General features: G+C 50.1%; 1 protein-coding gene across 2 annotated transcripts; it reads left to right on the forward strand.

Moving 5' to 3' along the window:
* The first annotated feature begins 564 nt into the window (after window positions 1-564).
* Window positions 565-10,520, forward strand: TLX3 (T cell leukemia homeobox 3). 2 transcript variants are annotated; one of them, XM_081945614.1, is made up of 4 exons: window positions 565-610; window positions 1,429-1,853; window positions 3,562-3,805; window positions 9,438-10,520. In XM_081945614.1, the coding sequence occupies exons 2-4, from the start codon at window positions 1,430-1,432 to the stop codon at window positions 9,646-9,648; spliced, it is 879 nt and encodes a 292-aa protein (XP_081801740.1). In that variant the 5' UTR covers window positions 565-610; window position 1,429; the 3' UTR covers window positions 9,649-10,520. The 2 variants fall into 2 exon arrangements, with proteins under 2 accessions (XP_081801740.1, XP_081801741.1); XM_081945615.1 differs by lacking the exon at window positions 565-610 and having other exon boundaries at window positions 1,213-1,853.
* The last annotated feature ends 2,922 nt before the right edge of the window (window positions 10,521-13,442 follow it).

Here is a 13,442-nt window from a genome sequence, read left to right on the forward strand (position 1 = left end):
ATAATAATAATAATAATAATAATAATAATAATAATAGGCACAAAAAACCAATGTCTTGAGGAGGGAGGGAGTGTAATGAAAGCAGATTTAAAAAGAAAGCATACAGGAAATGGTGTTTGGTTTTTTTATGCAGGCTGGTCTGTATTCAGGCTACTCTAAGGGGAAGTTCTTGGTGATAGGTTTTTTTTTAGGGTGGGGTGGAATGGAAAGGGGACAGACCTCTTCCCTGTTTCTTCAGGAAAACGCTCACAATTGTTATATAGAGAGTTGTAATCTGTTAGCTACTTTGAGTATCTGCATACACGCAGCCACATCTGTATATGTGTCTTTTCCAGCATGTCCTGTGCAACTTTAGAAAACCTTAATTCTAAAGTCAATTCCCAAGCTCAAATGCAATCTGTGGTTGGGAACTAATGTCCGCTTTCCAGGCCACCCAAGGCAGCTTTTCTCGGTGCTCCAAATTGGAATTGTCATCCTGGAAAGTCTGGTTAGGCCTGCCGTTTTAAGACAGACCAAAATGAAGAAAAGGGGGGGACACCAAGGAAAGCTTAATTTGTGTGTGTGTGTGTGAGCGTCCCCGTAGAAGAAGAAGGTTGGGTTTCAAATTCAGGTTTGGGCTTTTTCAATCCACCCCTCACCCCCACCAGCAGGAATATCTTCCAGGTGGAACTGGGCAGTTCCAAATTCGGGTGGAGCATCCCAAGGCATTTGGTGCCTCCACTTGGTGCCTGCTTTGAGGGGGGGGGGGAGACCCTTCCTTTCCGTAGCACGTGTTTATAAACAAAGAATGCTAAAATAGATTTAGGTGGATCCCCAATTAATCCCCCCCCCTCCCGCGGTGGCTCTGGGAGGGCGGCCGAGGCTCCATATCACCAGCCTGGAATTCTGCTCCACTCGCCTCTTGGTTAATGATTGGGGAGCGTGGAAGGGAGGGAGCGGCTCGTCTGGTAATTGCAAAGGTTTGTTCAATTTCATCTGGCTAATTTCAAAAGACAACCATCGCAGATGCGCATTGCAATATCCGCCCCACATTAGCTTAGCTAATAAATTTGACCTATTGTGCGTTTGTTAAAATGATGTCACCATGGAACAGTCCCTAAGCTCCTATTCCAATGAATTAGGCCTTTATTGAAACCCGGGAGCCAATGGGAGGAGAGAGGCTTGTTTGGTGTGGCCAATGGCAGCTGCCGGAGAGAAATTAGAAGCAGAAACTCAAGGTTTGGTTCAAAAAAGATGACACAGAGCCTGTCGGGCTGGACCACTCTTGGCAAAGTTTCAGTGTGACATCTATACAAACCAGGACCTTACATGGATCTACTGTAAAAAAAGGAAGGGAGCGTTTTTATAGGGGAAATTTTGCCTGGGTGTTTTTTCCCCCTCTCTCTCCCCTCTCCCCCCCGATTGAGCCCAATATTTCTATTCACCAAGGATGGATCAGCCAACGAACGCGCAGACACCGCATCAACACGAACCCATCAGCTTCGGGATTGATCAGATTTTAAACAGTTCTGATCAGGAGACCCCTTCCCAGCCCGCCCCCCGAGGATCAGGCGGCGGCGGCACCAATTACCTGGGCAGCCCCGTAAGCAGCAGAAGCAGCGCCCCGTACTCTTCCCTCCCGGGCGCCTTCGCTGGCATCGGGGCTCCCTTCGAAGACTCTGGATCTTACAGTGTGAATCTCAGCTTGGCTCCATCTGGCGTGATCCGGGTGCCAGCGCACAGACCCATCCCTGGGGCAGTGCCACCTCCAATTTCCAGTGCCATTCCAGCCATGCCAGCTGTACCCGGCCTTGGCAGCCTCAACTTCCCTTGGATGGAGAGCAGCAGGCGGTTCGTCAAAGACAGATTCACAGGTAAGCGGCGGCGGCCGGGTTGGCGAGCGCTCTCAGGTGTACACGGCCGGCCGGTGGTTGGGTCTCCTGCGCGGAGGAGCAAGAGGGTGTGAGAGAGAAATTGGCTCTGCTTCATCACAGCAGAGAAAAAGAGAGAAGGGTTGTTGTTGTTTTAAAAAAAGGCCGAAACAATACAGGCGTGTGATGCTAGCAAAATTGGCCGACCAGTCCGACTGCCGGCTTCTCTATTTTCTTTTCCCTGGCAAACTGCTTAGCATATCCAGGCGTGAAAGTGGGATCTGTTTGGGTGGTCCTGTTTCAGGACGACCAAAGGGATGCTTTGGGTTCTTCCGGAGATCGAATGCTCTTTCCTTCCCTCGCCCCCTAAACCCATCACGATCCAGGGAGGAAATCTTAAATCTAGCCGCTGTTCTCAGAATAAGAAATCCTTCGGGGTGTGATTTTCTCAGGCCGGTGTGGAAGGGAGAAGGAAGGCGAGTAAATGGCCGTGTCTAATCCGATTACAGCATTTAGTGCTAGAGAGGGAAGAGGACGATAAAGAGAACAAAAGAAATTTATAAAGATTTAAGTACTTCCAATGAAAACAGGATTAAGCCAATTAGGACGAGGCGAGCAGGGGGTTAAGTGGATAAGGTTAGCTTCACCTTGCAAAGCGGCTAATCGGACGAGAAGTTCTGAGTGTGCTGTGTCACTTCAACACAATTTATATTTGTGCGTAAAAAGGGAGAAACGTTTCAGCTGTAACAGTTACTAGCAATAACTTTCATGGTACGTAATTTTTTAAAGAAGATAATACACGGAAAATCCCTAAATCTTTTGTTATAATTAAAATTATATTTGTATAATTATTATACTTATAATTATAATTATTTATCTGTATCATTTATTATTATTAATTCAGAAGAAATATGCATAGAAGCTAGGATGGGTTCGTAGACACGTTTAGAATTATTCGGTGAGTCGATTTTTCGCTGCAGGGCCAACTGTTTTCTTCCCTGGCAATGGACTTTATATTCCGAGGCGTGGGATACCAGAAAACAAACGAAACAAAAACAAAGCAGGCAAAAGGCGATTCGCTGGTCTTCTTTCCCCGTTTCGGAGGCGGATGAAGGGAACTTTTCCGCCTCAAGCTGGCCTCTCGTCGTTTCCCATTGCCAAAGTCGGCGTTTGGCTTTGCCCTTTGAGCTAGAGATCCATCGCTCCATTTTTTTTAATTAAAAAAAACCGGATTTCTTTTTGCTTTCATATTACCCCGGTTCTCCTGTGGCACAGCCTCTAGGATTAGACACCCCCTACACACACACACACACACACACACACACACACACACACACACACACACCTCCAACACCAGCAACAGGGCTGACACAAGGGGCGGGACAAGCCACCCTTTTCGCCCCACGCCCGAGCACATGGTGTCGATGAGGGCGGGCGAGGGAGGGATGTCACCTGCCACCGAGCATTCAGCCCCTCCGCCCAACCCAGCCCCCGCAGCAGTGGGTGCTGCGGGCCGCGGGGGCTTTCCGAGAGGTTACTCCCCGAGTCCGGGCCTCTCCAGAGTCACTCGCTGGGCACCGTAAGGGGCCGGAGGAGAAAGCCAGCGAGCGACTCTGCCGCCCCAGCGGTTCCAGGTTTAAGGGGCCACACTCTCGATCCACCCTCAACCCGGTGCCTGCCCCTGCTGACTGGGCCTCCCTTTTTGTCGCAGCGGCGGCGGCGCTGACGCCCTTCACGGTGACGCGGAGGATCGGGCACCCGTACCAGAACCGCACTCCGCCCAAGCGCAAGAAGCCGCGCACCTCCTTCTCGCGGGTGCAGATCTGCGAGCTGGAGAAGCGTTTCCACCGGCAAAAGTACCTGGCCTCGGCCGAGAGGGCGGCGCTCGCCAAGTCGCTCAAGATGACCGACGCCCAAGTCAAGACCTGGTTTCAGAACCGCAGGACCAAGTGGCGGTGAGTCCCGCGGACGCGCGGCTGGGCCTGACATCTCCCGAGGGTGGGGGTCGCTGTGAACAGGGAAAGAAACGGGTTGGGCCTTCTCCTTTCGCAATTCTCGCAGGGCGCCGGGTAGACGCGAAACAAGGCAACACTTTTGTGAACTCCATGGTCCACGCGTTAGGCCAACCCGCTTCTCATCTTCCCTTGGACCCTTTCGGAGCGCAGTGGCCTAAAAACCTGCTTGTCCGGAAGGATGCCTTGGTGGAGCTGAGCAAAGGATCGCTTTAGCACAACGACGGGTTTGGGTTTTTGGGTGGGGTGATCCCAAAAGATCCCAAAAGATCATCCCAAACAGAGTTGGACGATCCAGGACAATCACGAGAGCGTCAATATAAAACCACGTTTACAGAAACCGTTGCCTTAGCGCGCCGAGCCTGCGAATCACGGGGAAATTCTTAGGATATCCGGGTGCCCCGAATCCCCAAAGCCCGTCCCGCCACGTCCCTCCCTAGGGTGTTAGTGAGACAGTAAAAGAAAAGGGCCCCTTTTGGAAGAGGCTTATGGAACCGAACAGCGAGGTTGAGCCGAAAACGGGCCGCGGGCGTTTGCAGGCCCAGGTGGGGGTTTGATCCTTCCGTGGCCCAAAAAGCACAGAGGTGGGCGGCCAAAACCCGTTTGCTTTTCGATTGAGGGTGAAAGGTTTGCGGTTCCTATCGGTAACCCGGGGCTCGGGGTATTTAATACCGCTATCTGGACGAGCGTTTGCTTTTCAAGGCTTGGAGTCTCAAAAGGGGGAAGTTGGAGAGGGAAGAGGGAGAAGGAGAACCCCAGCTGGAGGCTCAGGTCACTTATTAACTCTGATCCACACAATTTCACCCTAGGAAAGTTGTTCTCCAAATCTTACCACCAACCAAGCTGGGCCAGCGGGGCAGATGCGTTAGGGGTCCGGAGCTGCTTCAATTGAGCGCGCAATGTGGAGACAGGAACACGAACGCTTAAAAAAAAATCCCCTCTTGGAGATCAGCGAAGATCGGCGAAGGCCGAGCTTCAACTCCCGGCTGAGAATGAACCGTCCCTAAGATTTCGCGGGCCTCTCCTGAATCAGAGGCAGAATGGAGCTGCCGTGGTCCGTTTTATGGGCCCGGAGACCTGGCTGCCGTGGGGAAGCTGGGAGGCCGGGGTTAACGGAGCTGGGTCCTGTGGAAAGGATCCGGGTGGCTTCCCTGCGCGGGTCTGCGCGGGTGGTGCCCCCGAGGGTCTCCCTTACTTGATCCAGCTCCCTCGGTTCTTCTCCGCGGCGTCCAGCGAGACTGGATCGGAGACGCAGAATGGGAAACGCATGTCGAGGAGAGAGACGTTCCTGTCCATCCATCGTTTTTATAACCCGTTTTTCTCCCAAGGCAGAGGAGGGGCAGGCAAGCCTGGCCCCTGCCCGACCCAGCATTGCCAATTCCCAAATGGCCAATCCCCAGTTTGGTAGTGGTGGTGATGATGATGATAACAATAACAACATCATCTTGCGACCATACCTTTAACACCATTAAACAACAAACACCTCCCTATCTCGGGTTACCGGGAAGGACTCGATACGTGGACAAAAAAGGCCAAACCCAGTTTAAACATCTGGGTTGAGTGTGCCACGAACAACAACAACAGCAGCAAAATAATAATACATTTAATTTATCTGTCGCCCAAATGGCAGCGCCTCTGTCCCAGCAACTTCCCCAAACCCACAAAAGCTTAGAGCGATGTCTTTCCGGTATTGTTCCTCGGCTGGAAGGTGTCGGTCCCGGACAGGAGTTGAAAAACATCTTTTCTCGAAGTTTCAGCAAGTCCAATCCCAGGTTCAGATTCCCAAAGTCTCTTCTCCAGAGCCAGAGGGCCCCAGCCTGCAGGGCGTGGGAAGCGTCTGGATCCCTCTCGCGCTGGCCTTTTGGCAGCGTCTGCTGCGGAATCTCCCCAAATAGCAAAGCCCCCGTTTTCCTTTCTGTTTCGTTTCTATTTTGTTTTGTACTGCGGGACCTTCAGGGGAATCGGCCGCCCTGGAAATAGCAGCTGGTAGGGAAATCCCTCTTTTCGTGTTTCGGCTGAAATCTCGGGTGAAGTAAAACCCAAGGAGGATAAAACGGGCGCATGCGAATTGTTGTTGTTCTTATATAATTATATTAATATACCGATAATACAATGCCATTACTCTCCCCTGATGCTAATATTTCCTTTTAATAATAAAGTAACTGCTAACGCTGTTCAGCTCTGCTAATGCGGGTTTGCGATAGACTTACGCCTCGTTTGCTTCTATGCCGCGTTGGGTTTACCCATCCCCATTCCAGGCCCAATTCTCTGCCCAAAATCCAGGAGGCCCGAGGGCAGAAGCGCCCTGAGCCCCTGAGACTTTACGGGGGACCTTTCCACTCAACACCTGCTGGTCGGATCCGGGCTCTTAAAATCTTCTCCGCGGGTTTCCACATAATCCACTTCTTTAGTTCTAGTTAGGCTTCCCTCCTCCCCCTTTCGTCTTTTGCACGATTTTTGAGTTTGGCTTCTCCCACACCTGCTCTATGTGTATATTGGGGATTTTTCCCCCTGTTCTAAACTTAACTTTTCTCAACTTTTCTTCTTGCAGACGTTGCATTACCAGACTAGGGAGCACCAGTGCTCTCCCCTGGAAGTGGGGTTTGGTGTCTGTTTTTATAGGTAGCAGTTTGCCCTACCGGCTTTGTGGCAAGCTATTCATTCTCTTATATGTGCGCGCGTGTAGTGTGCGTATGCATTTTATTCGATTTATAAAGCCGCCCAATCGCAACGCGTGTGTGCACCCGTGTCGGTTTCACTAATTTACAGAACCCGAGGACCTCCCCCCACTTTAGTTCGGCTCAAGTAATTGTCAGGCTTCACTCTCTCGGAAGCAATGGGTGTTCCGTGCGTGCATCTGTAGCGTTTGGAAAAAGTGCAAGGCGCTCCAAGACGAAAGAATCGAGGCGGGGAAAGGAAGGGGCCGCTAAACACGCGAATCTTCCTCGTCCCGAAAAATGGGCGTTAGCAACCCAGGGCCCAAGTAGCATTACCTGCCAGTGGAGAAGGACTCGTTTATGCATCTTGTAGAAATAGGGGAGAAGAGGCATTTAAGTAACTCTCCCGTTTGTTTCCCTACATCATTCGTCAGCAACAATGCTCACGACCCCCTTTGTAAGCCGCCGTTCGGGTTTTAGAAAGGGGGGGGGCGGGGCGGTCGCTGGCTGGCCTGGTTGGAAATCGGAAGAAAAACGTCTTCTCTCTCGAAAACCACTTTGCCTCTCCCCCACGATTTCTGGTTCTATTTTTTGACTTCGCTGACTTCTGCGTAATCCTTGTTTAAATTTGGTCCGGCTTCTTCTTCTTCTACCTTCTACCTTGGGTAGAAGAAGCCGTTTTACCCTCCGGTTTAATTTTTGGCAGATACACCCATTTTTTTTTTTAGTCGAATTCGGCCAGGCGGGCGCAAAGGTTGGGAGAAGACTAAGAACATCTGGAAAGCGGATCGGGACCCGGCGGCTTCAAGTCTCAAGGGACGCCCTCGAAGCCGCTACGCCCCCTCCTCCTCCTCAATTGCGCCTAGAAAAGGGGATCGGTCCATCTCCAAGTAAACAAACCGGTATTTTGCGCGACCCCGATCTTCAAATCGCTTACTTGTCTCTGATGGCAGAAAAAATGTTTTTGTTTTTGTTTTCGTTTTCTTCGTCATCATCATCATCATCGTCGTCGTCATCATCATTATTATTATTTCTCGTCTTTTTGAGCCCTGTGAGGAAACACGACGAGTACGATGAAGCCGCATTCCCACAAAATTCAAGCCCCCGGCCTTGGTTCGAATGGCCATTTTTCAACATCTTTTTTCCTCTGCCTATGCGAATAGCCGTATTCAGTGCCAGCCTCCGTTGTTTCTAGGCTGGCTCGGGACTGGCCCGAGTGCTTTCCATCAGGGAAAGGTTCTCGGGGGCAGGGGGCTTTTAAACGTTTGATTCGAAAACCGCGTTTTTTGTTTTCGTTTTCGCATGTATTTATGTCCGTACGTGTGTATATGCATGTGTACACACACACACACACACACACACCGCCCTTTTAGTGTTATGCGTGCGCCGCAGGACGGACAATAATTAAAGCGGGATTAAATGAAAAAGGGACCCAAGAAAGGAATTGCCTTTCCCTCCCCCCACAATCCTCTGATTGGATCCCAGGATTTTAAAGAAAGAAACAAACAAACAAACCCTTCGCGACTTGCTTAGGGCGCCGTGCCTCAGTTTCCCAGCCTACCCAGAATTTCCCTGGGAAATAGGCACTTCCGAGGTGCAGAAATTCGGGGAATCCAGAACCTGCTATTATTATTAATATTATTTTAAGTGGGGGAAAGAAGAGTGTTAGGTTTGGATTTCCAAATTCTTTTTTCGAGAGGGGGGAGGGGGACAAGATCGGATCGGAGGGGGGGGGGGGTCAATGGACCAGCCAAGGAAACCTCGCAAAGGACGGCGGCGAACGACCGCCTCGGTTTTGTTCGCGGCCTTTCGGGAAAAGGAATAAAAGTGGATGCTCCGAGCAGCCGCCGCGATTTTGGGGCTTCTCGGTCCGCTTCTGCAGCGGAGAAACCCTGGATCGCTTTCGAAGTTTTAAGGGCCAAGAATGAAAACGCTCAACTAATTTCGGAAAGAATAATTTAAAAACCCACCGGCGTTCGCACATCAGAGCTCGGTGAACTTTGGTTTATTAAAACTTCTTTTTGCTCCTTCAGCTGAGTTTACTCCGCGGCCGCCTTTTTCACCGTACTCTGATCCATACAATAACTCTCCGGGCTGGTTTGATTTACAATCACAGCCGAAGCCGAACAAACCGCACTTGACAAACTTTCTCTGCGTTTAACCCCGCGGTGCTTTTCGTCCACTTTAATCGCCTTGAACTTAGAAGCCCCTCGCGGAGGCCGGAAGGGCCCAAAAGGTTATAAAGTAAAGCCTTTCCAGTCGCGCGAAAACGAACCGATCATCGCCCCCCCAACACCAGGAGGAGCTCCTGGTGGCCGTAACTGCGAGGGTCTCCTGCGGCTCTATCCCCTTTTCGACGATTGAGCCCCACTGACCTAATGAGAAGTCGTCGACCCCCTGCAGCCCGCCACGGTGCCCTTTCTCCCCCCAGCCTCGGGAATTGGGGTGGGGGGTAACATCTACCCACCATGAGTTTTCTCCTTCCTCGGTCTCCTTCCTCCTCCTCCTTCTCTCCTTCCTCCTCCACCTCCTCTTCCCCTTCCTCCTCCTTTTCTTCTTCTTCCTCCTCTTCCTTTTCTTCCTCCTCCTTCTCTTCCTCTTCCTCCTCCTCCTCTTCCTTTTCTTCTTCTTCCTCCTCCTCCTCCTCCTCCTCCTCCTCCTCCTCCTCCTCCTCCTCCTTTTCTTCTTCTTCTTCCTCCTCCTCCTCCTCGTTTTCGACTGACCCGGAGACCCTCCCTCCCTATCAGTCTCCCCGCTGGCCGGGCCCTTTGATCGGATGGGGGCTGCTGTGGGCGGGACTGGGGGCGCAAGTTGGAGACCGGGCCAGGCTGGCAGGTTGGGAGAGAGGGAGGGCGCAGGGCTGGTGGGCGACTGGCCAGCCGGGGCGGGAGCCTGATCTCTGTGCTTGGCGTCCGCAGGAGGCAGACGGCGGAGGAGCGGGAAGCCGAGCGGCAACAGGCGAGCCGGCTGATGCTGCAACTCCAGCACGACGCCTTCCAGAAGTCGCTGAACGAATCGATCCAGCCCGACCCGCTTTGCCTGCACAACTCCTCGCTCTTCGCGCTCCAGAACCTCCAGCCTTGGGAAGAGGAAGCCGCCAAGATCCCCCCCGTCACTTCCTTGGTGTAAAGAGGGTCGTCCGGGCGGAGGGGCGCCCGGGAAGGAGAGGCAAAGCGGCCCCGTCCTCCGCCTCTCCCCGCATTACCCGAACCGCAAGGGAACGTGTGAACGGGGGGCGCCTCGTGGAAGGGGGAGAGGCCAACGAGCCACGCCGCGTCTCACACTCCCGTTTCGCCTCTGCCCGGCTGGGCTCGGACCCGGGCGGGAGCCGTCGGCGCGTCCCCGGCGCGGCTGCGAGGATTGCGCGCGTGGGGCAGTTCTCTCGGGCTGGGACCTCCGCCCTCGCCCCTCCGGCTCCGGCAGTTTGGACGGAGCTCGGCCACCGCGCCCCTCCCAGCTCCAGACTTCCCCGACAACCAGAGCGAACTTCTCCAAGGCTGGTGAAGGACAGGAGTCGCTGCTTTTGCCCGACTTTCTCCCGTCGTAGAAACTTGGCCATCGGACCTTTGCCCCCTCGGGGTGGGGAGGAGACTTTGGGCTGCTCGAGAAGAAAGCGGAGCCCCCCCCTCGATTCCCTTTCTCCTCCGGCGGGGTTTGCTGGGGAGGGGCAGGTTTCAAACTTCGCTGGATGCCCCCACGAAGGCCTGTTTTCACCCGAGGCCTGCCAGTTCTGTCGCTTAGGGTCCATTGGGGAGGAAAACCTAAGAAGGAATAGAGAGTCACCTTTTTAAAAAAGTATATTATTATAATTATAATTTGTAAGAAATGTGAATAGTTTAATTTATTTAATGCACCAAGATGCCGAGCACTGTTAATAGGGGAGCAGGGGGAGAGAAAGACTGGATCTTGGTTATTTATATGGAGACCAGAGCAAACACTAAAAAGAAGTGTGTATGGGTGTGCGCGCTGGTGTGAGTGATCTCTGTGTGTGTGAGAAAGAGAGGGGGAGATATATATATATATATATATATATATATATATATATATATATATATATGTATATGTATATGTATATGTATATGTATATGTATATGTATATGTATATGTATATGTATATGTATATGTATATGTATATGTATATGTATATGTATATGTATATGTATATGTATATGTATATGTATATGTATATGTATATGTATATGTATATGTATATGTATATGTATATATATATATAAACTTAAGGATAAACCTGCTGCAGTGAAAAAGCAAGCCACCCCCAGCTGTCCCCCAGGCAAACCCTGTCCGTAATCTATTCAACATGGTAATAAGGGCTCCTTTTTCACATAAACCCTAACCTCTCCCTCTCTAGCAAGAAAATGAACATTAATGTAGAGTGGGGTTGTTGAGGGAGATGAAAGAGGTGAAGGAAGGAAGGAAGGAAAAAGAAAGAGAAAGAAAGAAAAAGAAAGAAAGAAAAAGAAAGAAAAGAAAATTGGTTTTAAAAGCATCCTTGGCATGCTACAATGCCTGTTGTCCCAAACCCATTACAGAGAAAGCGCCTTATATTTCATAATACTAATAATAAGTATACTGATAATTAAAATAAATACTAAGGGAAGTTGGGGTTAATCCATGTATAATACTTTGTACTTGCTGAAATGTGTAAATAAATGTTTTCTTTAAAAATGTTCCTGGTCTGAGCTGTTATGAATAAAGGAAGAAGCGACATCTGAGTGCTCTCCATAGGTTTTGGCCTTGGAATCCCATCAGCCTCAGCCACCAGGGCAAATTCCAAAGGACGATGGGAGCTGCTGACCAAAATGCCTGGAGAACAGCCACTACCTTTCTTGCCAATCACAGTCACTTTTACCATTGGTGGTGATGGTTCCAGGTAATGGTAGCTGGAGTTCATCAATGCATAGGAAGCCTATCCTTGATTCTGCTGTAACTGGTACCATTATCCAGGCATGGTGGCAAAGGTTTTTTCCATCTCCTTCCATCACCTTCTATGCCTGGCATATGTTTAGGAGTCCACATGCTATGGTCTCTATGTCTCAAGATTCATGAGTGACCTAAACTCTTAAGTCATTCTAGATTTCCACAAACCTTTCTCATCTATGGCCTCTTCTGTAGAACTGAGTGTGACGGATCAAACCAAGATCCAACCTACTCCCACCCAGCTGTTTGTCAATAAGCTGCAGTTGAAAGTGTTTGTCCTGAGATGCGCTCACTGCAAGACATAAGTGCTGCTTGAGATAAATAGGATAATCCATGAACAAAAGCACATAAGGGTGTCAAGTAAATGTTAACTCATGCTGAGGATGGGATATAAGCTACTACATCAGCCAGCTTTGATGAAGGTGATGATGCAGGATGGACCATGACGTTTGGCAAACCTTAGTCTGCCACTGGTTCTAGTAGCTTACCATTGTTTCCTTGCTCCGTATGACGCTTCAGTCTACCTAATTAATCAAACAGACTGGAGAGCCTTTCTCAGAGTCTGTCAGCCCTTGGTGTCAATTTCCTAAGTTCCTCATAGTGTTGGGGTTGAGTGTGGCTGGATAAAGAGGACCTGTATTTGAAGGTTAGCTATAAGGTAAAGGTTCCCCTTGCGCATATGTGCTAGTCGTTCCCAACTGTAGGGGGCGGTGCTCATCTCCGTTTCAAAGCCGAAGAGCCAGCGCTGTCTGAAGATGTCTCCATGGTCATGTGGCCGGCATGACTTAACACCAAAGGCACAGGGAACGCTGTTACCTTTCCACCAAGGTGGTCCTTATTTTTTCTACTTCCATTTTTATATGCTTTTGAACTGCTAGTTGGCAGAAGCTGGGACAAGTAACCAGAGCTCACTCTGTTACGCGGCATTTGGGATTCGAACCGACAAACTGCCGACTTTCTGATCGACAAGCTCAGCGTCTTAGCCACTGAGCCATCATGTCCCAAAATGCCACTAGAAGAAACTGATGGGGTGTTCAATTCCCATTGTGTTATGTGGTCCTTACACTGTAGAATCCGGGCTTTCATCTTCTACCCAACAATTTTAACTTCCGAAAGCGGCAATCTTGCCTTTATTAGTATTACTGGGAAATGACTAACTCATGAGGATGGGTGAGAATGGGGGGAATGTTCCTTTTTACAAGCCTGGAAGGGTTCCACAAAGCTCAATCCAGCTCTGGCTTCACAGCAATCCAGCATGTTTGTACACCTCTGTTGTAGGTCCTGATTAGTGCTTGTCTTCTGGTTTCTTAGTAGAGAGACCGACAGATTCAACTGGCCATATGATCAGCCCAGATCTTCTCTTCTTGAAAGCTGTAAGAGCCCTCTTCTTTCCCAACAGATGGACTATCATGCCTGAGGCAGTGAAATACAAGATCACCAGTATTGCCTCTTTTTTTTAAAAAAAAAAAAAAGCAGAAGTGTACGTATAAATTATTAATTCAGAATACAGGAAAAGAGGATGCACCAAGTGAGGACTGGACTCTTTGACTTAGCCTAATGACTGCTCTTTCTCTGGAGTCATTCCTCAGCCTGCAAGTAGGGGCATCCCAGGACTGAATGCTCCTTCAAGTGTTTAAAGAACAAGCTCGTCCTGCAGAAGACTTGGCTGCAGTTTTGCCTTTCCCTCTTATGTTGGCTTCTCCACAAGGCTCCAACAGGGATGGGGGAAAGCAGGGAAGCTGATGTCAGCCCTTCTGTAATAGTATCTGGGAAAGACTTTGGGAGGTTGTGTGCGTGAGGAGAGGATGTCTAAGACAGCGGTCATCAACTGGCGGTGTGTGGATCACTGGTGGTCTGTGAGAAAATTTTGGTGGTCCAAAAGACGATGACTCCTGGGACACACCGGGCTTCTTTTCTTGATGGCTAAAGCTCCGTGGTGTTGATTTTCCTTTGGGCTTCCTTGTGAGAAGAAAAGGAAGAAATAA

This window comes from Natrix helvetica, assembly GCF_964273705.1.
Source record: "Natrix helvetica genome assembly, chromosome: 2".
NCBI lineage: Eukaryota > Metazoa > Chordata > Lepidosauria > Squamata > Natricidae > Natrix > Natrix helvetica.

Bases quoted from the DNA above. Each gene is read 5' to 3' on its own strand.
- TLX3 (XM_081945614.1), top strand. From the start codon at position 1,430: ATGGATCAGCCAACGAACGCGCAGACACCGCATCAACACGAACCCATC. The intron at 1,854-3,561 runs GTAAGCGGCGGC...TTTTTGTCGCAG, and splicing joins CGTCAAAGACAGATTCACAG to CGGCGGCGGCGCTGACGCCC. The intron at 3,806-9,437 runs GTGAGTCCCGCG...TGGCGTCCGCAG, and splicing joins AACCGCAGGACCAAGTGGCG to GAGGCAGACGGCGGAGGAGC.